The 27,014-nt window shown below is 38.1% G+C and overlaps 5 protein-coding genes across 5 annotated transcripts; 3 read left to right on the forward strand and 2 right to left on the reverse strand.

Annotated features, from left to right (window-relative positions):
- Positions 1–2,552: 2,552 nt before the first annotated feature.
- LOC100242186 (protein terminal ear1) lies at positions 2,553–5,609 on the forward strand. Its single transcript, XM_002282081.4, has 5 exons — positions 2,553–3,313; positions 3,597–4,284; positions 4,431–4,550; positions 4,699–4,840; positions 5,002–5,609. The coding sequence occupies exons 1-5, from the start codon at positions 2,641–2,643 to the stop codon at positions 5,353–5,355; spliced, it is 1,977 nt and encodes a 658-aa protein (XP_002282117.1). The 5' UTR covers positions 2,553–2,640; the 3' UTR covers positions 5,356–5,609.
- Positions 5,610–8,308: 2,699 nt separating this feature from the next.
- Positions 8,309–10,656, reverse strand: LOC100264473 (vignain). The gene is made up of 4 exons (XM_002285361.5): positions 9,534–10,656; positions 9,100–9,335; positions 8,866–9,006; positions 8,309–8,727 (listed from the first exon to the last, which is right to left on the reverse strand). The coding sequence occupies exons 1-4, from the start codon at positions 9,979–9,981 to the stop codon at positions 8,473–8,475; spliced, it is 1,080 nt and encodes a 359-aa protein (XP_002285397.3). The 5' UTR covers positions 9,982–10,656; the 3' UTR covers positions 8,309–8,472.
- Positions 10,657–14,038: 3,382 nt separating this feature from the next.
- Positions 14,039–14,953, reverse strand: LOC100254296 (uncharacterized). The gene is made up of 2 exons (XM_002285363.5): positions 14,709–14,953; positions 14,039–14,280 (listed from the first exon to the last, which is right to left on the reverse strand). The coding sequence occupies exons 1-2, from the start codon at positions 14,886–14,888 to the stop codon at positions 14,194–14,196; spliced, it is 267 nt and encodes an 88-aa protein (XP_002285399.2). The 5' UTR covers positions 14,889–14,953; the 3' UTR covers positions 14,039–14,193.
- Positions 14,954–19,551: 4,598 nt separating this feature from the next.
- On the forward strand, positions 19,552–23,163 carry LOC100254183 (putative multidrug resistance protein). The gene is made up of 3 exons (XM_010652521.3): positions 19,552–20,175; positions 20,261–22,200; positions 22,295–23,163. Exons 1-3 carry the CDS (start codon positions 19,552–19,554, stop codon positions 22,668–22,670), a joined length of 2,940 nt encoding a protein of 979 aa, XP_010650823.1. The 3' UTR covers positions 22,671–23,163.
- A 1,907-nt stretch (positions 23,164–25,070) lies between these two features.
- On the forward strand, positions 25,071–26,729 carry LOC100249075 (protein JINGUBANG). The gene has a single exon (XM_002282111.5). The coding sequence runs from the start codon at positions 25,189–25,191 to the stop codon at positions 26,629–26,631; it is 1,443 nt and encodes a 480-aa protein (XP_002282147.2). The 5' UTR covers positions 25,071–25,188; the 3' UTR covers positions 26,632–26,729.
- Positions 26,730–27,014: the final 285 nt, after the last annotated feature.

A 27,014-nucleotide genomic window follows, 5' to 3' on the forward strand; every position in this document is an offset into this window, starting at 1 on the left:
TTATCCACTATAATGGGAATTAGGATACCGATAAGAATATAGATCGCGAAGATTTGCTTAAAGAACTAACTTACGAACCACAAAAAATTATGTATGCAATTGAAGACAAAATTGACTTTTTAGCTATTAATATATATATATATATATATATATATATATATATATAAATCAAATTTCATTAATACAAGCACGTCAAAAGTTAATTAGTTAAGTGTCACCTTTTAATAATGGAGGCTCACTATTACATCTTTGACCCAACTATCAAAACTCACTCATTTCCCACTTCACTCAAGATTTTATCCACTATAATGGGAATTAGGACACCGATAAGAATATAGATAGTGAAGATTCGCTCAAAGAACTAATTTATAGAGCATTAAGAGTTATGTATGTGATTAAAGACAAAATTGACTTTATAGTTATTAAATTATAATGACGTAAATACTTCATAAGTCAAATTGTATAGTTATCAAATTCTGTTAGCAAGTACCTCACAAATTATTAGTCTAAGTGTTACCTTTTAATAATGAGATGCTTGTTGCCGCATCTTTGGCCCAACCATCAAAACTCACTCATTTCCCATTTCACTCAAGATTTTATCCACCATAATGGGAATTAGAACATCAACAAAAACATAGATTGAGAAGATTTGCTTAGGGGACCAACTTATAGATCACCAAAAGACATGTACGCACAATCAAAGACAAAATTAACTTTATAGTAATTAAATTAAATCAATGTAAATATTTTATAAGTCATTCTAAATGTCACCTCTTTATAATGGGATGCTCACACCCAAATCTTAGGATCAACGAGAAGAACTTATTCATTTTCTACTTTGTGTAAAAATCATTCCCTTGGGAAGACATTCAACTTAACTAATTGTCATTGTGTGCAACATGATTCACCTATTGGTTATGAAACTTACAAATAACAAAAAACATGCATGTATGCAGTCAAGACAAAAGTCAACCTTATAATTATGAATTTCTATTGGTGCAAGTAATTCAAAATTCAATCTATAATAGATAATCTTTCTTAGAATGACCAAACTCTATGATTAATGCACAATTATTTTCTTAAGTGAAGGGATTTATATCTTCCACAAATGATCAAAATCTAACTTCACAACCAATCAATAATTAGTAGAAGAAAAGACAACATGATAGAAATCTTCAACTAGGGTTGTTGACTTGATTAGCAGATTCAAAATATCAATAACAACCACCATATGTTTCTTTATTTTACACAAAGCCCCTAAATATGAGCACACTTTTGTAAATAAAAAACGACTTAGAAATAAGATTTTTTTCCCTAAAAAAATAATTTTGCTTTCTCATTAACCATTTAATATTATTACTTTTGAATAATTACAATTAACTATAATTTTATACATTAAAGTATTATATAGTTTCTTCATATGCAACAACTATTTCTATAAAATTTAGAATTGTTTCAAAATTTTCATATGGTTTTACATTCTATCTTAAATGAAAAATATCTAAAAAGAAAAACAATTATTTTTTTTTGCTAATTTCTCATATTCTAAAATATTATTAAATTTTAAAAAATAAAAATAAAATAAAAATGTACACAATTAATTTGTTTGTTATTTCTCTTGAATATATACCTATGATTTCTTTTATACTCTTGCTTTAGAAAGTATGCATAAAATTTGAAAAGGAAACTGAAATCGATTTGTAAAAATGGGGGGACAAAGAAAAAAAAAAAACAGAAGGGGCATAAGGAATTATGTCTCTTGCTAATAAAATCTCTCTCCCTAAAGGCAAAATGGTCAATTTAATCAAATGTAATTAATTTGAAAACCACATTGATAATCATAATAATTTTAAAGGAAAAAAAAAAGACATCCTTAGAAATGGATGTATTATCAAATATAAGAAAAATTGGAATCTAGTTTACCATATTAAGGATAGAGGTAGGGATTTTGAGGATCCCAACATTAATTTCTCTTCCTTATCAAAACGATTATATAAAAAAGATAAAGAGAAAAAAATGTGGAGAGGGGATATGGACAAATCTAGGTTTGAATGGTGCAAGAGTAAGAGATGGAGATTGATTATTCATTATTGGAGTAGAAAAAGGCTAGGGAAGAGAAACAAAAATAAAGTACATGAGAGTAGTCAAAATGCCTACAACACATGAATCAGACCCATTATTATGCCCCTTGTTTTTTCCAATTACCCTTTTTGGTCTCTTGCCGCGTGTATGGCCAAACTCTCTTCTACTGTGTTAGCTTTGAAAATCTCCGCTCTACATTCAATCTCTCCAAGACTTCCTTGTAATTTTACAAGTTATTAAATGGTAATGCAATTGTAACAATTTTAGCAATTTTGCCTTGAAAAGGTAGTAGAGAAAAAGGGTTAACCATTTATGCATTTCTTTTTGCTTCAAAGAGAAAGAGGAGGGGAGAAATAAAAGGAGAGAGAGAGAGAGAGAGTATAGACTTCAGAGAAAGAAAGAGTTTAACGAGCGTTAGGAAGACAGTCTCCAATTAATATGCAGTACTTGACCAGACGTGACTTTACCGGAAAATAATTTATTTATTTATTCTTCTTTTAGCCTTTTGCTTTGTGAGTGTAAACGGGTATCTGATCAGGTGGTGCCAGAGAAACAGCCATGGGAGAGACGGGGACCTCTAGGTTTCTGGGAAACTTAGACCCAAGTGCGCAGGAGTTCAGGCCGAGGAACCCATATATCCAGAACCAGATGAGCTTGTCTGTACCAACCCAAATTTACTATCCATACACACATCCACACCCACAATTTGTAGCTTCATCGGCGTACGTGAGACCTATCGCCGGAAAGCCGCCTCTCTCTCCGCTGATGTCGCCTTTGTCGGCAACACCTACTAGGGCGCTACTATTGAGTTCGGTGCCGACGGACGTGAGCGAGGTGACAGTGAGAAGAGAATTGGAGGCCTTTGGAGAGGTGAGGTCAGTGCAGATCGAGAGAGTGTGTGATGGAATTGTGGCTGTTAGTTTCTATGATCTAAGGCATGCACAAGCGTGTTTGACGGAGGTACGAGAACAACACATGCAACAACAAAGTAGGCTGAAGAAGCACTACGATTCCTTGTTAACACGAAAATTAGCTTCTCAAGTGGAGCATTTGCTTGTCCCACTACCACCGCCGGCACGTGGGCTTATTGCAGGTCGTGCAGTTTGGGCTCAATTCATGATTCCAGTGAGCACTTGCATGCTGGACGACTATAATCAAGGAACTCTTGTGATTTTCAATTTGGACTCAGAGGTCTCCACCAGCAGTCTGAGGGACATATTCGAGACATTTGGTAGGGCGAATGCATTTTTGTCTCGAGGTTTTATTTTGTTAACAATTTTGAGTAATATATGAGATCTAAAAGAAGTTTGAAAGGGAAGATCACTAAATAATCCACTTCTTTTCCATTGTTATTAGACTTCTTTATTTGTGGTGTGTATGTCGATAACTTTTGGTGGGGAGTGTGGGGTATCACCGTGTAGGCGTTTCATTCAATATGATGGGTCTTTTTATCTCACTCTCTCCAATCCCATTTTCTCACTTTTCTTTTGGCTTCTCCCTTCTATTTGATTCAGGGTCAATAAAGGAATTGAGAGAGACACCATTAAAGCGGCACCAGAGGTTTGTGGAGTTTTTTGATATCAGAGATGCAGCTAGGGCTCTTAGAGAAATGAATGGCAAGAAAATTCAAGGGAAACGTGTGGTAATAGAATTTAGTCGGCCAGGTGGTCATGGCTGGAGGTTCTTCAATGCCATTAGTACTACCGCCCTATCAAGTACTTACTCTACCACCAATTCAACTGTAATCTCCCCCTCAAGACTAGCTTACCACACAGTCACTTCGAGATGCCCACCAGCATTGCCTTGTAAACTACCAGAGAAAAGCTCACATTTCAATGTGCCTCCTCATTCTTATCTCTCTCAAACACATCATTCCACAAAAAAGTCCAATGTTGGTATAAACAAAAGGAGTTCAAATGCTGGGAACATTAAAGCTTCAATGACATCACTTCGTTTGACTGGTTCAGTTGTTAATGGAATTGAAGATTCTAAAGGAGTTCATAGGTGGAATCCAAAGAAGAGCCCAAACGGTTCCTCAACAACAGAACAACAACAACAACAAGCTCAAAGAAATCGGCCGTGGAAGGGAAGACAGAAGAACATCGATTCCTGTTTTCTAATAAACGAGGATGCCAAAACGGAATCCCATTACAGAGATTCCAGAACAACTGTCATGATCAAGAACATACCCAACAAGTACAGGTTGGTGTTTTGCTTTCTTCTCCGACTAACATGTAAAAATAAATAAATAAATAAATAAAATTTGAAGAAAAATATACAAAGTTTCTGCGATTTGTTATCGTTTTCTATTTCTTCATTTGTTTTTTGACTTATTATGCGTAGTGCAGTCAGAAGCTCCTAATGAACATGTTGGATAATCACTGCATTGACTGCAATAAGCAGGTTCCCGACGGAGGGGACCAACCATTGTCCTCCTATGATTTCATATACCTCCCCATCGATTTCAAGTGATGTTCTTTTCTATCTTTTGCATTTACATATAGAGAGAGAAAAAAAAAAGATGCATGTTTCAATCTCTAAATTTTGAAATCTGATTTATGATTAAACACTGAATTGGTGATGTGGTACCAAACATTGATTTGGTGGATGACGCAGCAACAAGTGCAATGTGGGATATGGGTTCGTGAACATGACGTCCCCTCAGGCGACATGGAGGCTCTACAAGGCCTTTCATCTTCAATCTTGGAAGGTTTTCAACTCCACCAAAATCTGTGAAGTTACTTATGCTCGAATCCAGGTTGTCTTTTTTTCTTTCTATTAAAAAAATGTCTACATTTGTTATCGTTTGTTGGTTTCTAATACAAACAAAGTAGAAGTATATGTTTTTTTTTTCAAATTTTAAAAAGTAATATTGTCTATTTGTTATTTTCATTTTTTTTTAAATAAAAATAAAATTAGGGTTTGGAAGCATTGAAAGAGCACTTCAAGAACTCAAAGTTCCTGTGCGACACGAAGACATACCTACCAGTGGTGTTTTCACCGCCTCGAGATGGGAGACAACTGACAGAGCCTCAACCCATTGTTGGCAACAATAAGCTCATCATCGGTATCATCACCAATGACACTAAAGCTTCTGATGACAACGATGATGGTGATGAATGGGAGATGATGATGGACGGTCCTCATAGGCTGAATAATGGTGGTCACGTCCGCGATTATGATGATGATGTTGAGGATTACAATGACCACAATCAAAGTCCAAACGATGACGATAGTGGCGATGATGATGATAGCACTAGTGTTAGTGCCTAAAGATCTATGTTTTTCCATCTTTTATTGTTACGTACCGATGCTACCTCTTTAATTACAAGACTACTACTATTGAAAGCAGCTTCAACACCCAATGGGGTATTTATTGAATATTGACCCCTCTTACATAGCCACCACCAACCTCTCCAGCCTAAGGCTTTGTATCTCGTTCTCAGGTTCGCTCACCCTCCCTCCATTTACTCTCTCTCTCCCCCTCCCGTTTCTTTTTCTTTTTCTTGTTTTCTCCCATTTTTTCCCTATATTTTGGTTGCTTTTCTTACCTTTAATTTTGATCTCTTTGTTGTATTGTTAGTAATAATTAAACAAATTTTGAAGATCGAGTGTTTGTTGAGAATCAAATTTTATTTAATTTATGTACTATTTAATTGTCATTATTATTATTATTATATTAAGGAGTAAGTGAGGTTTTGTTTTTCATCACTTCATCGTAAGCTTTGTTTTGAATCTTAATAAAGGAGAGAGAAAAAAAAGATGGAGAAAGACCATGGGACATGAGGATGAGCCACCCCACACCGTCGTTTCATGGTGGGTAGATGGCTTTGTGATGTGCTAGGAGTCTACGTAAAGATCTTCCCCCCCCCCCCCCCCAACTCTCTTAATTACTTGTCTTTCTTTTTAAATAATAAATTCTCAAGTTGTCACCAGTGACCATATCCTTTTAGGAAAGATCCCCTAATGGTGGAAGGATAAAATTCAGGTTTCAAGGGCCTATAAATTATTTCTTAGTCTCTTTCAAATGGTTTCCTATTAACAAAACTTTTCTTCAATTGAGTTTCTTAAGATGTGATTCAATTAGGGAACTACCTCTCTTGCTTCTATTAATGGTGTGAAAGTCATGGACATTTTGGACATAGATATTTCGCAATCAAATATATTTGTTTTTGTTAGTCAATCCAAAATTAATAACTACCTAGTTGTGTCATTCAGTATTATAATCAAAAGATACAATTTAAAATATAAATAGTAGCTTCTCCTTCTCATGCTTGACCAAGGTATTATTTGGAGAGTTCATCTAGGGTGGGCTTGACCTCATAGTTTTGAGGTTCTAGTTGGGAAAATACTTCACGTGCATGAGCCTAGTTGGTGTGAATTATGCAATTTTTTTTCCCAACTGCCCTCTCTATCACATCTCTTCTCATGGGGTCTAAGCAATTTTCGAAGGTTTTGTAGTCCTTTTTTCCTACTTTAATCATCGATAAGTTATTGTGTACGTAGTTCAAATAGGATTGCGTTTGGCCATTCGATTTCAGTAAGGAAATGATGAGGAATAAGGTTTCTATTGAGCCAAAATGGGGAAAATGTACATAATATGGAACATGGGAAAGATTTCATGGAGGTAGTCATGAACCTTGATTGCCTTTATTATATAACCTTGGTGGTTTACGTGCATACAATTAGATTGTATGTCTTTTTATGCCCCTCTTAGAAGGGAGCGAAGGGTGTTTAGGGCTATGTTACTACTTGAACCAAGCATAGAAGATTGGTTGGGAATCTGGGATACTTCACATGCAACATTTGTTTCTACAAAAACGAAGAAGGGTATTGTTGTGAGAGATTCGGAAGGGTAAGTGTTTATTACCAATATAGGAGTTGTGTTCCATCATCCATGTTGAATAGGAGAGTGGTTTAATAAGGTTGGCTTGGTCATCTACATTGAGCTCTCTTTCCCATTCTTACAATATATATTGTGTGTACGAGTACATAAACATATATAAAAGAATATAGTACAACATGAGAAGAGAAAGAGGGGGGGGGGGGGGGGGGGGGGGATCACATGGAAATGGGCCCATGGGATGGTGGAATGTGATGATTAGGAAAAGAGAGTAGGGGGAGTACTCCCAAGTCCACTTTACTTCCCGATTTTATGTTTTGCACAAGTCAACCTTGTACTGTTGGTGTCAATTCCTGACATGAAGTTACTCTCTCTTTGACCATTCTCCCAACTCTACTCTAGACAAAAATCTTTTTCCTTCATTTTTTTTCTCCATAATCTCTTAACCAATACTCCAATCTGCATTTTCCACCTCCTAATTCCACCCACCCACCATACCAAGTACTAATTGCTACCTTAAAAACCAATTTTTAGGGTTTTGAAGGGAGAAAGTTTTTTCTTAATCTTGTGTTGATCAATAACTTATTTTCTTATCTCCTACATATAAAGTTCTATTTAATTTAGGTGCTAAGCCAGAGGGTTATTAGATATTGAAAATGACGTTCTACCAACCTTCTATTGAACATCATGCAAAAGCATAGACAAGTCGATGACCTATTTTGTTTTGATTTCTTTGCTTATTTTTGAATATTCAAGGATCCAAAATTCTCACTAGAGAATAATCATCTTGTAATGAAATAAATTACACCACTACTAGAACTATTGCATAAATGAAATTAAGGAGTTGATTATGAAAAAATAATGACAAATTGAACATCCATTTAATGGTTATAATATTTTGCTTGCCCTTCTTGTCCTTTTTCTCAATTCCAGCAAAATCTTTTGGTTTTGCTTTTTCATCTTAATTTGACTTTGCTATCCACAACCACAATATGCTCTTTCCATTTTTTTTTTCTTCTTATTTTCTTCCACTCACCCTAATACTTGCTATTTTTCTCTTTCATCTCTTTGCCCATTGTTTCATGTTATCCAACTAACATCTTCCCAAAGATGATGCCCTGTATTGATCTATAATCTATTGGGTGTCATCTGCTCTCATGGTCTCTAGATGGAACTGTGGTTAGCCCAGAAGCGTGTTTGTCATTAGGGTTTTTAGGACCCTGAAATTGAATAATGTAGACATACCACAGCATATATAAATTTGGTTAAGGCCGGGGCTTCAGAGTCCAAACATAGGTGCGCATGTTGGTTAATGACATGGCCCTTGGCTGTGTTGGGCAGATCATAATCAAGTTCTAATAAGGTTAATTACAAACAGCCCTATTGAAATTGGACATTCCCTGCATATAATATATTAAGTTATTGGAGATACAGCTATTTCACATACCCAAGAGCTTTTATTATTAATTAAAACAAAGCCTAAAAACTGTTCCACCATAAAGCACCTAATTTACCAAAGTAGCAGCACAACCTACCGAATTTATGTTCTAGAGTTCATCCTTTATTGATCCTCTTCTAGTGTTGTTGGAGGACTTGACTGGGTAGGAAGCCTCCATAGCTATACCACACTGTCCCTCGGCTGCCTGGATCCCCCGAGCCATCCTTATGTAACCCTTCTCACCCCATTCAGCTCCCCATGAGTTCTTCACTATCCAGTACTTCGTTCCGTCCAGGGTTGTTCCATACCCCACTATTGCCACCCCATGGTCTAGCTCTGTTCCACATTCTCCGTCAAACACTCCCTGCGTTCATCCGTAACAATCATATTAATTTTACAAGGTAAGAGGCAAAAACTTCACTAATACTACATTTTTTTTTTGTTTCTCCCGTACGTGCTTCCTCAGTACTAATGTGTGTTGCTCATTAAGCCGCAAACATACCTCTGAGTAAAACTGCAGATCCGAACCACCAGCATCTATTGCAACCGATACAGGCTGATGAGCAACTGCCTTCATCAAGGCTCTCTCATCATTCACTGGTACGCTTTCGTGCCCATCAATTGTCACCACGGGAGCATTCATCTGAGAAACACAAAAAACACAGTATAAGGAATATGTGACAAGCATGCCTATGATGTTTCTGTTTTTTTTTTTGGTGGTGTTAAATGACCCTGCCTTCAACATGTCGCATCTCTCATCTTTAGCTTTGTATGGATAGTTATTCTCTGTTGTTATTCCTCCATTTTTTTTAATGAATTCAAATGCGCTTTCCATTAGCCCTCCATTGCAACCGTGGTCATCAGATCTGTCGCAATCAATCAGTTGTTGCTCCGATAAAGACAGTAGTTCCTTTGTTTTGATTTGGTTGATGCCCTCCACGCCAACTACAGTTGAAAATGCCCAGCAGCTTCCTGTGAAATCAAACAAGACAGCGTAAATTGTCTGATGAAACCACAAGTGTGTGATTTAGGAATCATGTTGGGTTAAATATTAGCAAACTAGCAATGATTTTCAAGGATAATCTTGTACTGATTTTAAAACATTGTATGAAATCATATACAAGTGGTTGGTTTAACACTGAGCAACAAGTATTCTTCAATTAAACTTACCACATTTGCCTTGATCTTTGATTCCAGTGACAGCTCCTTTCTTTCTCCAATCAACAGATGGTGGCAAATAGGTGGTTTTCTCATGCATGAATCCACCAGTGCCTCTCCGGTCACCACGTAACATCCTATAATGTTTAACCTTAGAACCACCATAGGAGCTTCTGAACTCATGGTTGGTCATGTCTGCAAACTTGTTCAGTTTCAACTTGTAAGGCTTGTCCATCTGATTTACCTTGTGAACATGCTTCGTGTTCTCTTTGAACACATTGAAGCGCTTATTCTTCTCTTCAAGGTCACGGGAAACTGTGTGGTAGCTCCTCCATCTCTCGTACAAGTCCCAGAGACTCTCCTCGGAAGCCAAATCCTTCTCATCAAAATCAAAGCTCTCAGCCAGACCAAACACTAGAACAAGTGATAGAGCAACGAGGATGACCTTTTCCATCTTCATAGCTGCAGAATTGGAACCCCAGAAGGGAGTTTTCAGATACTATAAACTAAGTGAAGGTGAAGTTCACTTGTGGGCATCAATAAATATGGAGAAATTGACAAGTATGGAAGATGGTGTTTGATTTGGTTTTGGTTTGCAGCGCTGATGGCCTTATATAAGTAAGGTGGGTTGGATTTTACTATGAGCAATGGGGGGTCCCAGCTGTTTAGAGCTTTAACCAGAAAATAAGGGAAAAAGGGGGATTCTTGTTAGAGGCCATTGTGACATATTTGGAGGTGGGATTTGTACAGTGTAGAGTTGGGGCACCTCTCATACATGCCAACCACGTTACCTTGTTTAACTTGTTCATAAGAGGTGACAAGAGTGGTTATCTTGTAAGGTACAGCCGCTTTGGTACACGATTTCTCTCAAGTGTTGAGATAAAGTGCTCTAAACCGCTTATCTTTTGCTGAAAAACAACAAAACTTGAAAAGTGTTTTCTAGTGGAGTGACTTGTGTGTGCTTGTTCTGCAACATTTTGAGTACTCCCAGCCTCAGATCATGCATTGCCCAATGTGGTGAAGAGCTCGACTTGCATGGAGAACAAGTCTATGATTTTGGGTTGAATGTGACTCATCCGTCGGAATATATCTGCAAATCATCTTATTCGGGGGATTGGCCTGCTTGAAACTTTGATGATCCTGGATTAGTATGTAATCATATTTTCCAAGCAGAAGAAGAATTTCTACTGCACAATCAACAATGACACATAGGCCTTGAATTTTGTCATGGATTGTCATGGTGACCAACCCTGAAAGAAAATCCTTATTTCTGGAAAATTTTATCATACTACTATTCTGACGGCACAGCTATTTCTTAAATACGCCTGCAGGCTGCAGTTCACATGGATTGAGGAAGGATGCGTTTTCATAACGTTGTACTGTACTAGTGTTGAGCACTGCAAGTCAACTTTACAACAGTGCTGACATTGAAGTTTTGAGACATCGCTGTGCCAACTTTTGTCAAGTTTTGACCTCATTAGGGATAGGGCTGGTAAGCCTCTGTTATGAAGGGCACGGAAGCAGGCATGTACTTGAGTAGATCTCTCTGCTTCAGGGCATCCTTGGGTCCTGCATGAAATCTCTACAATCCTACTGAAACAAATTTGGGTGATGAAGTTACCATTAAAAATTACGGTAAAAATGACAGCCCTGGCAATTATAAGATGATGATCCGGCAGTAAACCAACATGGTAGACAAACATTAATCTTGGCAGCATTTCTTAATCAAGAGGCCACAACTGTGTGTTCAAGATTCATCCAGCCATTGTTCTCTTTCTTTTTTTCCTAGAAACCACATAACAGCTGGATTGATATCCAACACAGCACTTACATAAGGTCTGCCAGTTCCATACCCCTCCTAATGTGATATATTTTTTTTGACAGGCAAATATAGCAAATCTATTAAAAGAGAGCCAAAGCATGGAGCACACCTATGCATGCAGGAAGCATACACAAAAAGACAAAGAAAAACGAATAGAAGCCAGCCAAAAAACCACGGCTACTCACAACTAAGGTTATCAAGAAAATCAAGCATTGACAAAATTCCCAAATATTGCGAGTCATTTGTCCATTCCAAGAGGGTTCTAATGAGGTTTAACCTCCAATATGAGAGCTCTGCACCCCTCAAGATTCGGCGGTTGCACTATTTCCAAATGTACCAAAACAAACACATAGGAGACATGATGTCTCTTCTTATCCAATCCCTTAAACTTCCAGTCAAGAAGCAAATTTCTCATAGTTGCTAAAAATACCCATTTCAAACCAAAGATTGCTAAGAGAAATATCTATAGCTCCTTTGTCCTTTTGCAAGGAATCAAGATATGGTTAGCAAACTCTTCTCAGTTCTCCCTCTGTACAAAGACTATGTCCATAACCATTGACCCCACTCTTCATTAACATGTTAGTGGTTAGATTTTCCCCCAAACTGCTTCCAAGGCAAAGAAACGAGATCTCATAGTTGCATGAGAACCCCAAATTTCCTTGGCTAGGAAAAGATATCTTCCCTTGCTTCTTGCACTTTGCTGTATAAATAAGCTCCATAAAACAGGAGACTCCCTTCACTTTCTAATCTGGGAAGGATCTTCTAAACTACACTAACCACTAAACCTCCGTTGCCTCCCCCTTCCCACATGTCTGCCATCATGGCATTCTTATGATAAACTAAACTAAACAGCAGAGGATAGGCTTCTTTCAGACTAGTCTCCCCCACCCCATTGTCCTTCCAAAAATTTGTTATTCTACCATTTTTGACTCGGATGATTGTCCTATGGCTAAAACCATCCTGATCTTTTCTAATGTCTTTCCACGTACTCACACCAAAAGACTCCTTCACCTTCCCCCTTCCATCTCCTTGAATTTCCCTTTAATGATCTTCCTCTATTAGTTTTCTCTCTTAAGAGTAAGCCTCCACAACCATTTACCAAGTAAGGCCCAATTGAGAATCTCCAATCTCCTAATATCCAAATCTCCAGACTTTTTCTCCTTGCAAACCTTAGACCAGCTCACTAAGTGCATCTTGTTGTCTTCCCAAATATTTCCCCACAAAAAACCTCTTTGAATTTTTTCTAATCTGTTTCTCATCTTCTAATGTGATATATTTGTGCAGCATCTAAAATAGAACTCCCTAAGACCTAAACATACTGAAGTCAATGCTCCATATGATTCATAAATACTTAATTCTATATAAATGAAATAGCAAAAGATGAATAGTGGCAACTTGCTAAAGAGCAAAAAAAGAAAAACAGAGCAAGATATGGATATAATAAACTCGTCAACTTATAAATACTAGATGTTTCCGGCATATCACCATGCTAGAGGCATGTGGTGCATATAGTGGACACAAAAGTAGTCAAATGTATGGCAATTGCTTCAAATTTCCTGATAATAATTGCCATGAAAAAGGTAATAAGCTCAGGATGTGGAAGGATTGCAACCAATTCTATGGTCCAATAGAAAAAGTATCAACCACAACAGCAGTATCTTACAGACTTAAAACTGATCTAAATATCTAATATGATTTTAAAACACAAATCAAAACCAAGCCCCAGAACCAAAACTTGAAAGCTCAATTCAAACAGCTACAGTTAAACTCCTCTTTTTCAATCCAATTTTTCATTCCTCCCTGCTCTTGTCATTTTACCCTTCAGAGAAAATATGGGAAATTACAGCCAATAGGACTAGGTAATATAGTCTGGAGACAGGTAATGGAAACCAAAGGCACATTTGGATATATTAACTTTGCTTTCTCATTAAATCATGCAAACAAGTAGGCGCTTGGTCCCTTCCAAAGAAGATGTTCAAAGCCATCAGGAACAAAGTCTTCAACCTAGAGTAAAAGAATAGGACAGACCTCCACATGAAGTATAAAGGCAGCAAGTGATTGAGTTCAACAAGCAAACTGCTTGTTGGTTTTGATTACAAGATGTGGCAAGACAATGTGTAAAAGCAGATAAATCTCTCTGCTTGCTTTCTCCTACACAGTTTTCTTTGAGATAGTTGTATCAGATGGCATCAAGCAACGATATAAATTTCCTTTTGTGGCTGTGAGACAAAGGAGTATGAAACAAGATTTCACACAAGGAGGAGATAGGAGCAATGGAGATGGGCCTTCCTCGCTGGATACTGCAGAAAATATAGAACTTAATTTTAATTTAGAAAAAATTCTAAACCTAAATATTATGTGCTCTGATTCTCATCTTTTGTAATGTCTAAGAATACCCCATAGGGGGGAGCTCCCTCATTGCCACCATATCTTCACTTCTGCATAATAACTTGAGTACACAAATGTGTTCATGAGTTAACAGCTTTCTATCTAGGTCAGTAGAAGAATCATGAATAATGGTGAGTATTGGAAGCAAGAGATGACAACAGAAGCAGTTACAGAATATTCAACAAAAGCATGAAATCCATTGTAATGCAATCCCAATTTTCAAAGGAAAAAAAGAAAAGAAAAAAACGCAGGGGAAATCATCCAAGCATTAATCATGTGAAACCAACATCAGACAGAGGCAAAGCTGTTTCCGAAACACAACAATTTAATTTTCCCTCGGTGGTAAAAAGTCATAAACCAATTATGCTTTACGAGAAAGTTTTTGAGCTGAATTATTCAAGAAAATAACAAAAATAATAGAGTAGCCCAATGACACTATTGGCATTCGAGCACCAGCAAAGCTTATGGAAGCATCCCCTTTTGTTTGGCTTCCTCGATCAGCTGTTCTCGCCTTCTTTTGATTGCCATTTCATTCTCTATTCTCTCTTTCTGCAACAAAATACCATATCATTATTTTAACGCCAAACTAGCCGCAGCAAGCACCTAAGTACAATAAGCTAAAAGAGGCACAAGCACAAATACAGAATCGACACCAGAATTTCAACTTTCACCATAAATTGCGCCTGAAACCTAAATTTCTCATATATACGATTGGATCCTGCAACACTTGATGGTGAAAAGCGAGAAACATAACAGGGTCAACACCATTCTGGATGCAATCATCCAGACTAGGGTTATGCCTGGATCTAAAACTACGCAAATGATTCAATTTGACATACTGCAATAATGGCGATTCGAATATAATCTAGGGTTAAGGTCATCCCTCTATCTTAAAAATAATAACAAAAACAAGAGTAGAAATTAAACTAGTAAATGGAAGCGACATGAAAAGAAGGGAATGGTGATTGAGAGGGTACCTTCGCGTCCTGGCGTAGAGCGATCCAGACGTGAACCTTGTCCATGGTCTCCCAGAACATGAAGGCAGCCACCGTCATCCCGAAAGCGGTGACGAGTCTCACCATGCTTGTCCTTACTTCTCTTCCTCTTCTGCAGACAGTTCTGGGGAATGGGGATACAGATACAGGGGCACTAGTCATTCGACTGTGTCAATCTCCTTTTATTGGGTTCATCTGGGTCTGTGATCTGGTGGGCCGGTTGCTGGCCCGCATCTTCTCTTTAGGTTGAATGGATTTTGTCTAATTCTCCAAAGCCCATCCCTCATTTATGGGCCTTTTGGGTGATTCGGTTACAGTTATCCGCGCCACTTATCATGCTTGAATACATTTTAAATTTTATGTTTTTAAACTCTAAAAAATATAATATTTTTTATATAAAATATAACAAATCTTAAAAAAGTCACATAAAAAATAATAATTTTAAAAACTGTTTAAAAAAAATTTAGATATAAAAAAACTTTTAATTTTTAAAATTAAACTTTTTTTGAAACGCTGTACAAGGAAAATCTACACTTAAGTTTGTAATTCTAAAAACAAAAAATCCAAAGAGACACTTAGTGTTTTAAAATAAATTTATTTAAAAAAAAATTGTTTTAATAGTATTTTTGTAATATATTATATGATAAAAAGGCAAATTTTGAAGGAATTGCCTATCAAATAATTATTCAAAAATTACTATAATTAATTCTTTAGATTTTCAAACACCTTATTATTTTTTTTTTGTAAGAAAAAGGCTTTTAAGCACTAAAAAGTACTTTTAAAACTATGTAAAATCATTTAAATCAACATGCAAAGATTGAAATAATAATGTGATAGGATGTTTTCATTGTTGAGAAGCATGATATGATATGCATTTGGTATCTCTCTCCCCAATTTACAATTTTATGGTATTTTTTTACGTCTAAGTATGGGGCGCTTGTGATAGACGGTATTAAGAAGTATGGTATGCATGTTGTGCTCAAATCCGAAATTTAAACTTTTAAAAAAATTGTTAGCTCACAATCCAAATTATTGATTTGAAACCGGTAATCATTGGTTCTTTGTCTGTTAGAGTAGTTTTGATGAGGAAGATGTCATGGAGTGTTGGTAGTGAAGTTCTTGATTTAAGGATACGGAATGCACATGGAGAATCTCAAAGTCTTACATGCGTGCGTGTATGATATATATAAAGAATACTAGATAATGAAATTATGGACACAGACGGATCAAAATCGTGTATTGTCATTTATATATTTGACAATAACGTGTCATTTATATGGAAATCTGGTGGTGGTAGGAGCTTATAAATAGAAACATCCTCTCCTCATTCTATTCATCCTAGAGTCCAGAGAAAAAGAGTGGTATAACTATTTGAGTGAAAAAGTACTGGGATTCTTTTGTGATTGCTTTTTTGGGTGAGCCACGCAAATTTGTGCTATGTTTTGTCCGCCTCTATTGATTATTATTTCTACTTACTTTTATGGCTTCATTAATATGATGTTTTGGAAGGTTAATTTGTTAACATAAAGAGTTTTAAAAACACAGAGTAGGAGCAATCAATCAGCAAGTGAGGCTATTTGGGAATCATAGAACGATTGCAGCTTTCTCTGCTGAGGAGAAAATCATGAAGCTCTTTGAGGTTACACTTACAGAACCTCTGAAAGAGAGCCTAAAGCAGTCATGGTATGCTGGATTTGTCCTATCTCTCTCTCAGCTCCTAACTACTGCCAACACAGTGGCATGGAGAGGATTGTTATATCATAATGAGATTCCATACGAGCATCTATTTCCGACATTCTTCATATTGGTGACAACAGGGGAGAGTCATTGCAGAAGTAGGAAGCATGACTTTAGACCAATCAAAGGCCACCGATGCTATGAAATCAATTATTACAGTCCTGAAAAGGGATAGCAAGATGGAGATAGATAACTCAGCTGGAATTAGGCAAGAAAAGATAAATGGAGTCCTAGAGGTGAACAATGTGTCCTTTGCTTATCCATCAAGACCCAAGCAAATTTTATTCAGCAGTTTAAATCTCAAAGTTGAAGCTGGAACGGCTATTGCATGTGTTGGCCAGGGTGGTTCTGGCCAATCAACTATTGTTGGGTTGATTGAGAGATTCTCTAACCCATTACATGGATGGGTAGAATTAATAGATGTCATAGATTTGCTGTGAAGTATGATATATGTTATGGTCCAAATTAAATGATATTAAAACTTTTAAGAAATTTCGTAGTGTAGCACGGTATAATAATTATGTATGGTGGAAGATTAGTAGATGCGAGTTTGAGATATATATATATAGTTTTTTTAAAAAAAAACTTAGGATAATTTGAGTATTGTCTTGGTCTGCCCCATCCCAATTATATATAAAATTAATTTAATTTAATTTAATTTTTGTTTTCTTATATATTATTATTATTATAATAAAATTTATTTTCGATCAAATAAGTTAAAAAATTATAATATTTTAATTATTTATAAAATATATTTATTTTAATGTAATTAAAAAAATTTAAATAAGGCAGGATGGATATGATCGGGGAATTCATCCAACTCTTGTCCATTTATTTGATGCTTGATTCCGGGTACCCATAGTTCATAGATTCCCCTCATTATAAGAAGCCCTTCAATTGATTAAGCTTCCAAACTATTCCAGTTTCTGCCAAAAATAAAAACCAAATATCTCTGGGGCCTCTGGCAATGACTGAGTAAAAGATGAGAGTTACTAATTTCCAAGAGTCCCACAGCAGCCAAACGGCCAAAGAGAAACCCCAAAAGATGAGCATACCTGGTTGGAATTATGGAAACCAACATCCCAAAATGACTAAACTGTCAAAACTACGTGCCGGCTAATCTGAAGCGTGCCTTTCAGACAGTCCACTTGATAATAAAAATGAAAAGAAGGATAACTAAGGGCGGCTTCCTCTACTAAGCTCTCTGATACTGTCACATGCGTAATTGTGTCCGGTGTGTTTGGACCATGAAACAACATTGTTATTTGAAGAATTCGGATGAGGCTTGATCAAACTAGAGAGGAGGATTGAGGCCTGGAGGTCTGTTTTACGTAGCATTCGATATGGGGAGGAAAGGTGGGATGTTCCGCTATGCCAATGGCATAGACATGTTGCTGATGCTGCTTGGAACTCTGGGTAGCATTGGAGATGGCTTGATGTCACCGCTCACCATGCTCGTTCTCAGTGATGTGATCAACAAGTATGGAGATGTTGACCCATCTTTCTCCATCCAAGTGGTGGACAAGGTGCGCCTAGAGTGTTTTTACGTTTAATGTCTCTATTAGTAAAAGGGATCATCATCTCAGATTATCATATATATAACCTGATAGACTTACAGAAGAGTGTGAAAGATCTCAGGCTAAAAATCATCAAATCAAGGTCTTAAGTTTCATTTTCATAGCAAATTGTTAACAAGCTACTGTCTCCTTTTTACAGCACTCACTCTGGCTGTTCTGTGTTGCTATTGGAGTGGGAATATCTGCTTTTATTGGTATGTATAGTTAAGTTACAACATATTAACAGAACCGACCCAATTTCTTTTCTTGTAATTCTGTTACCAATCATTCCATGAACCCATTGTTTTCTCAAAGTTAAAGCTAATGCTAGGAACTTATCAGGTTTCCAAAATTTTTCTTATCACAACATTGGAAAGACCAGAAGTTTATTTAGGCATGAGTCACTCGGTATGAGCGAAAAACTCAAAACCTTTTTAGATCAGGCAAGTAGATATCAAATTTTGGTATTCCATCATCCTTAAATTTAGCATGTCGAGTGTTCAAATCTGTTAGATTTTCCCAGTGAAATACAATTAACATATAGTATCAGCAACATATGGGCTAGACAAATGTTGAATTACCAGCATTTCATATTCTTCATACTGCACCTGTGTGCATTCATTTTTGCAGAAGGAATTTGCTGGACAAGAACATCAGAGAGGCAGACATCCCGCATGAGAATGGAATACCTAAAGTCAGTCCTCAGGCAAGAAGTTGGTTTCTTTGACAAACAAGCTGCTTCTTCTACTACCTTCCAAGTCATATCCACCATCTCTTCTGATGCGCATTCAATCCAAGATGTTATATCTGAGAAGGTTTCTGGTTTTCTCAAACACCCTTTTCTTTTTCTTCTTCTTCAGTAACATGACTTAACGCATTTTTTTTTGTTGTAGATACCCAACTGCTTGGCTCACCTCTCATCATTCATCTTCTGCCTCATAGTTGCCTTCTTTCTTTCTTGGCGATTGGCAGTTGCTGCTCTTCCGTTCTCGCTAATGTTCATCATTCCAGGGGTAGGATTTGGAAAGCTAATGATGAACCTGGGGATGAAGATGAAGGTAGCTTATGGGGTTGCAGGTGAGATTGCAGAGCAAGCAATCTCATCAGTCCGAACAGTTTATTCTTATGCGGGGGAGTGTCAAACTCTAGACAGGTTCAGCCATGCCCTTCAAAAAAGTATGAAGCTTGGCATAAAGCTAGGATTCACAAAGGGGCTGTTGATAGGAAGTATGGGAACGATTTATGCAGCTTGGGCTTTTCAGGCTTGGGTTGGGACTATTCTTGTTACTGAGAAAGGAGAGGGAGGTGGCTCTGTTTTCATTTCTGGAGTCTGCGTCATCCTGGGAGGACTGTGAGTTACTTTTATTTAAGCCTGAAAATAAGTACTATTATTTCTTTTCATGATTGTAATTTATTATGTGTCTGTCTCAGTGGAATTATTCCAAACAAATCAGGAATCATTAACATACTCAGGATACTCTTGAATAATCTTTGAATTACTGAAATATACTAAACAAAACTGGGTTTGGGAAATGAACAAATGTTGTCTAAGGCTATTCACTGGCCTTCAGCAAGATCATGGTCAGAACTCACAATCTCAATCTCGCAACTTCAGGTCTATTATGAATGCACTCCCAAATCTCTCTTTCATCTTAGAGGCAACAGCTGCAGCCACCCGAATTTTTGAGATCACTGACCGGATTCCAGAAATAGACTCTGAAAATGAAAAAGGGAAAATTCTTGCATATGTGAGAGGAGAAATTGAATTTAAAGAGGTTGAATTCAGTTACCCATCAAGACCCACTACCAAGATTCTTCAAGGGTTCAATCTTAAAGTGAAAGCTGGTAAAACAGTAGGCCTTGTTGGAGGTAGTGGTTCGGGCAAATCCACAATCATTTCCTTGCTTGAAAGATTCTATGACCCTGTCAAAGGAAATATTCTCCTGGACGGACACAAAATAAAGAGGCTTCAGCTTAAGTGGTTGAGATCTCAAATAGGTCTGGTCAATCAAGAACCAGTCCTCTTCGCCACATCCATAAAGGAGAATATTCTGTTTGGCAAAGAAGGAGCTCCATTGGAACTTGTTGTAAGAGCAGCTAAGGCAGCAAATGCCCATGGTTTCATCTCCAAATTGCCTCAAGGATATGAAACTCAAGTAAGACATGGTTTTCTAATTCCCATTTCTTGGAAATTTAATTGCTGTCACTGAACTTTACTTTTGTGATCCATTGATTTCTCAGGTTGGGCAATTTGGAATTCAGTTGTCTGGAGGGCAAAAGCAAAGGATTGCCATTGCAAGGGCTTTAATAAGAGACCCAAGAATCCTTCTTCTTGATGAAGCTACAAGCGCTTTGGATGCAGAGTCTGAAAGAATAGTACAGGAAGCACTGGATCAAGCTTCCTTAGGAAGGACAACAATCATGATTGCCCATCGCCTCTCGACGATCCATAAGGCCGACATAATAGTGGTTCTTCAATCAGGAAGAGTGGTTGAATCGGGTTCTCACAATGATCTGATCCAGATGAACAATGGACAAGGAGGGGCCTATAGCAGAATGTTGCAATTGCAGCAATCAGCTATGCAAAGTAACTCCAGTTTCTATCGTCCAGCGGATGGCACAAGCCATAGCAGAACGATGAGTGCCCAGACTCCGGTAAGTGTGACCTCAAGCTTGCCAAGCAGTCCAGCTTTCCTCTTTAGCCCAGCATTTTCCATTAGCATGGCACCCTCCATCCAACTGCATTCCTACGATGAAAGTGACAGTGAAAACCTGGAGAAATCTTCTTACCCTCCTTGGCAATGGCGTTTGGTGAAAATGAATTTACCAGAGTGGAAGAGAGGCTTGATTGGGTGTATAGGGGCTGCAGTCTTTGGAGCAATTCAGCCAACCCATGCCTATTGCTTGGGAACAGTTGTCTCAGTCTACTTCCTAAAAGACGATTCATCCATCAAATCACAAACCAAATTCTATTGCTTCATCTTCTTAGGCCTGGCGGTTCTCAGCTTCATAGCAAATCTCCTCCAACATTACAATTTTGCAATCATGGGAGAGCGTTTAATTAAAAGAGTGCGGGAGAAGATGCTTGGAAAGGTTCTTACATTTGAGATTGGGTGGTTCGATCAAGATGAGAATACAAGTGCAGCCATCTGTGCACGGTTAGCCACTGAAGCCAACATGGTTCGGTCGCTGATTGGAGATCGTATATCATTGCTGGTTCAGGTTTTCTTCAGTGCTTCTCTCGCTTTTATGGTTGGATTAATAGTCACATGGAGATTAGCTATTGTAATGATAGCCATGCAGCCTCTACTCATTGGGAGCTTCTATTCGAAGAGTGTTCTGATGAAGAGTATGTCTGAAAAGGCCCTGAAAGCACAAAATGAAGGAAGCCAACTAGCAAGTGAAGCAGCTGTTAACCACAGGACCATCACTGCCTTTTCCTCTCAGCAAAGAATATTGGGTCTGTTTGGAGCCACAATGGAAGGCCCCAAGAAGGAGAATATCAAACAGTCATGGATTTCAGGCTTTGGTCTCTTCAGCTCACAGTTTCTGACAACAGCCTCTATAGCTTTGACTTACTGGTATGGAGGGAGGCTAATGATTCATGGATTAATAACCCCAAAGCACCTGTTTCAAGCTTTCTTCATCCTGATGAGCACCGGTAAGAACATTGCAGATGCAGGAAGCATGACTTCTGATTTGGCCAAAGGGAGCAGGGCCATGAGATCTGTTTTTGCAATCCTAGACAGGCAAAGTAAGATTGAACCTGAAGATCCAGAAAGAATCATGGTTAACAAGGCAATTAAGGGCTGCATAGAACTCAAGAACGTATTCTTCTCATACCCAACAAGGCCTGACCAAATGATCTTCAAGGGGCTCTCTCTCAGAATTGAAGCTGGTAAAACAGCTGCACTTGTGGGAGAGAGTGGTTCAGGAAAATCCACTGTCATTGGGCTGATTGAGAGGTTCTATGACCCACTCAACGGATCAGTACAGATAGATCAACATGACATCAGGAGCTATAATTTGAGAAAACTGAGGTCACATATTGCCTTGGTGAGTCAGGAGCCCATTCTCTTTGCAGGAACCATCTATGAGAACATTGTTTATGGGAAAGAGAATGCTACAGAAGCTGAAATAAGGAGGGCTGCACTTCTTGCTAATGCTCACGAATTTATAAGGTATGAATTCACCTTATACTCCAAGCTGCTAGAAAAATAAAAATTAAAGAACAATTTTAATTCCCTTTGGCATAAATATACTTGTGTAATGCAGTTCTATGAAAGATGGATACAAAACTTACTGTGGAGAAAGAGGAGTCCAGCTATCAGGGGGCCAGAAGCAAAGGATAGCACTCGCTCGAGCAATATTGAAGAACCCGGCAATCATTCTTTTAGACGAGGCAACCAGTGCCCTTGACAGTATGTCAGAAAATCTAGTTCAAGAAGCTCTGGAGAAGATGATGGTTGGCAGGACTTGTGTAGTTGTAGCTCACCGGTTATCCACAATACAGAAGTCGGACACCATAGCTGTGATAAAGAATGGGAAGGTTGTGGAACAAGGCTCCCATTCTGATCTACTTGCTGTTGGACATGGCGGGACTTACTACTCTTTAATAAAGCTACAGGGCAATCATTCTCCTTATCGGTGAGCCAAGGCAACTGTTCTTCGGAAAGCTATGCTTAGATGATTCTCAAATATGAAGATTAGCATTACAAATGGAATATGACCTCTTCCTATCTTAGCAGCCTACCTTTATGAAGTTTCAGCATTTGCTTACCCTGAAGGAGCAGTAGACGACTCCAATAGAAGTCCCCGCACAATGATATGAATAATTCTATATAATCTATGACCATCTAAGCAATATTCTGAAGTTCAATTGCATTCATGTAAGGCTAAGAAGGACGTGGCTTAGAGTCAGCCACACGAGACTGGTTGAGTCGTGTGTAGTCGAAGATCAAAATTTCAAAACAATGGACCCAATTCAACATATTCTATATAGCGCAGCCACATAGTAACTAATGAAGTTTTTAATCATACGAGTAGAGATATAAGGATTGGATGGTAATCCACTTCTTTAATTTTTACAGCACATTGATTCCAGCGACCCCCAACAGACTGAAGTTTCTTGGCAACAAATAGCAGGGCTCTCAGTGAATCCATATGAAAGGCTGGGTAAACAATATAAATATAACGTAGTGCTTGGAGGCATCTATGGAATAGAGGCCGGGCTTCCATTTAATTCTCTAATTTGAAATTTAATATTGGAGATATCCGGTTAAAATACCAAAAATACTATTGAAATTGGAAAATGACATCCTCAATCAATTTTTCAAAAAAATGGCCCATCTTGGACAGTTTTGCCCTTATTTGTTTTCTTGTAAGTGTCATTTTCCATCGAAATTTTTTTTATACACCATAAAATCATAGTTAATAATCATAATTTTAAATATAAAACTATAATTACTGACTACAATTTTAAATAAATTTATTTAAATTTAATTTTAAATTATAATTGGTAATTGTGATGATGTGACTTTGAAAAAAATTCAAAATCGTAGTTATAGTTGTGGACGAAGTAAAAAAAATTCAAAACATTTCTAAGAAAAATTATATTTATAATTTGATAATTATTTTGAGCGATGGATCCAAATCACCCTTCTATATAAAGATCTCATTCTCCATACACATTATACACACCACACCTTCCACTCAAGGGATTGATAAATCAAAACGAAATCCACCTATAGAGATATGCTGCAAGTGCCATGGAAACAAATATTCTTGCCAGCCTAAAAGGGGCCAAGATCCCAACCAACATTCCATTTAATCAAATGAGAACACTTCAAACATACATCCATGGAAGTGATAATAAACCCACAAAAGAGAAAAAATATGACAAGCTTTTGTACTAAATGTCATTATATCTAATCTTCATCACATGTTTTCTCATCATCATCAGCAATTACAGATTTTCATTTGGATGTAGCTATGTGTCACTACAGATGCGCATATATACCCTCCTCAGTGACAAAATTTAAGGGGTGATTAGTATTGGAAGGAGTAATGAGAGTTTTTCTCTTTGTAATTATCATCATAAGCTATTGTTCATCTCACAATAAGGTTTGTCATTTTTTGGCTAAATGGGTAGTAATAGCAAAGAGGGAATATACTTTGCTAGAAAGTATTGTAAGTTCTCATTTTGACTACTAAAAAATTCAATTTGTGTGTTTCTATGTGGGTGGGTGTGTGTGAGAGACGTAGATGAAGCTAAATTGCTTTGATCAAGAGACTTAAGAGATTCAATAGGCATTATGGAACTGCATTTTGAAAACATTCCAAAACAGCCCCTTTCTTTCTTTGTACTGTCCTTTTCCAAAATTCATATTAAAAATGGTAAGTAAAGATATTTAGCAGGAAGTGGTTAATCATGCGTAGCAAACATCCTCACCACCATCACACACAAAGACAACACTAAAAAGGAATAAAAAAGGTTAATCATTCATCACATAGGACAATGTACCTTGTGAATTAATAAAAGCTTTCTAACACTATTGTCCTTATTATTGGCATAACTTATATTATCAATGTCACTGACATCATAACAACAGACTCCCTTGGGCGCAACCATGAAATAAAATAACTATTCTATTCTATTTTTAACAAATTGATTTTAAGCATTGGAGTTACGTGTTCATATTTGAAAACATGATGACATATCAAACCATAAAAGAACATTTATGGCCTTACCGGTCACTTCTACTTCCGTCATTAGTTTGTATATACAGTGTGTGTTTGTTGTAGGAGAAGTATTGTCTTATGACTTGATGGACGGGCCAAACCCACCTAGAAGAATTATGCAGCTAAAAATGATTAAAAAAACATGACCTTGCGTGGTTTAGATTGGCGAGCGATTCGAGGCAGCTTCCATAATGAAACAAAAACCCATCCTTATTTGCCGTTCAATGAGAGACCGTGGACGCGTCAACTACTCACGCGCATTGCTGTGAACTGTGGAGGGTAGAGCTACTTGTGATGTACAGCTAAGCTGCCCTTCAGTCCACATGTTCATCTTTCAAATTACCCAAACATCCTCAAGCGTTTACGAGTCGCGATTTCATTAGAGGCTCTTCACTGCTTACTGTACCTTCTATTTTCTTTTCCATGTCATGTCCTTTCTCGTTCGCTCGGAACCTCGGACAAAACGTACCCTTCCCTCTCTCCACGTGGCAGGGCTTTACTTCTCCTTCGGTATCTATATAAATACACACGCTCACTCTTTCTTCGTCTCTCCCTCTCAATGCTATGGCGGCATGAGGGTCCGATCATGTCTACCCGCCTGGATCTCCACTGCCGATGACTCTGAGATTTCTCTTCCAGAAATCCAAAAATCGTTCCCCAAACTCTTCGCCTCCGATAATAGCAGGTCCCCTGAAATGTTGGGCAGCTTGTCGACCTCCGGAGAGACCAGCTGCGATAGTGGCCTCCAAAGCAGTCTTTCTCTCCAAACCCTGCCATCTGTTCCCTCACTCCAAAAACTCTCACCCGAAGCCCTAAACCTCTCCGTCTCTCACCTCTGCGTCGCCACTCTTAAGCCCCGCCCTGTCCACATCAATTGCCTTGCCGTCTCCGCCGACAGCCTCTATGCAGCTTCCGGCTATCAAATCCACGTCTTCGATTTGAAAAACTACGCTCACTTGGATGCATTTAACACTGATGATTCCTCTTCTGGCTCAGTGAAGTCCCTCGCTTTCTGCGACGGAAAAATTTTCACTTCTCACCAGAACGGCAAGATCCGAGTCTGGCAAATGACCATCAGTAAACGGCACCAGCTAGTGGCCACTCTCCCCACTGTTAATGACCGGTTACGACACTTCATGCTTCCGAAGAACTACGTAAGTGTCCGACGTCACAAGAAACGGCTCTGGATTGATCACGCTGACGCCGTTTCCGGCCTTTCTGTTTCAGACGGTTTCATCTGTTCCGTTTCTTGGGACAAGTGCTTCAAGATATGGCGAGCCTCCGATCTCCGCTGCCTGGAGTCTGTCAAGGCGCACCAAGACGCCGTTAACGCCGTCGCCATCTCCGGTAACGGAATTATATACACAGGATCGGCAGATTGCCGGATTAAGGTCTGGGCCAAAGCGTCAGGGGAGAAACGGCACACTGTGGTAGCCACCCTAGAGAAGCACAAATCGGCCGTCAATGCTTTAGCATTGACCGGCGACGGTTCGATCCTATTTTCGGGGGCTTGTGACCGTTCCATTCTGGTGTGGGAGAGGGAAGACAGCGCGAATCACATGGTGGTTACGGGGGCGTTGAGAGGGCACAGTAAGGCCATATTGTGCTTGATCAGCGTCTCTGATCTGCTCTTGAGTGGATCAGCTGATCGAACGGTCAGAATATGGCAACATGGAAGTGACGGACGTTACTGTTGCCTGAGCGTTTTGGAAGGACACGAGAAACCTGTGAAGGCGTTGGTGGCGGTTTCCGATGGGGAATCGAAGGTGGCCGGTGCAATCAGGGTATTTAGTGGCAGCCTTGACGGTGAGATTAAGGTGTGGCAGGTATCCGTTTCTAGTCACTATGGTCCCTTGACCCCGATTTTCTGAATCGAAATAATTTTATAAAATAATGATAATTATGACTTGGAGGGCGTTGATTGGTTGGTTAATTTTATTATAAATCCATGTATAATTAATTAGTCTCATTTTTGTTGTGAAGCACTTAACAAATAATGACAATAGATGAGTTGGCCAACCATTGTCACCGAATCAATTCATTATAACCATTTCACATCAAGATCGTTGGTTGATGGTTGTATGATGTTTATGCTCGATTAAGAGTGTATTTGATAGTGAATTTATAAATATTTTTAATTTTTCTAATACTTAATGATAAAAAATTTCAAGTACTAAAAATGTTAAAGATATTTTTTAAAATCACTATCAACCGTGCTCTAAGTTTCTGTTTTTTGTGTCCTAATCAACATTCT

This window comes from Vitis vinifera, chromosome 1 (assembly GCF_030704535.1).
Source record: "Vitis vinifera cultivar Pinot Noir 40024 chromosome 1, ASM3070453v1".
NCBI lineage: Eukaryota > Viridiplantae > Streptophyta > Magnoliopsida > Vitales > Vitaceae > Vitis > Vitis vinifera.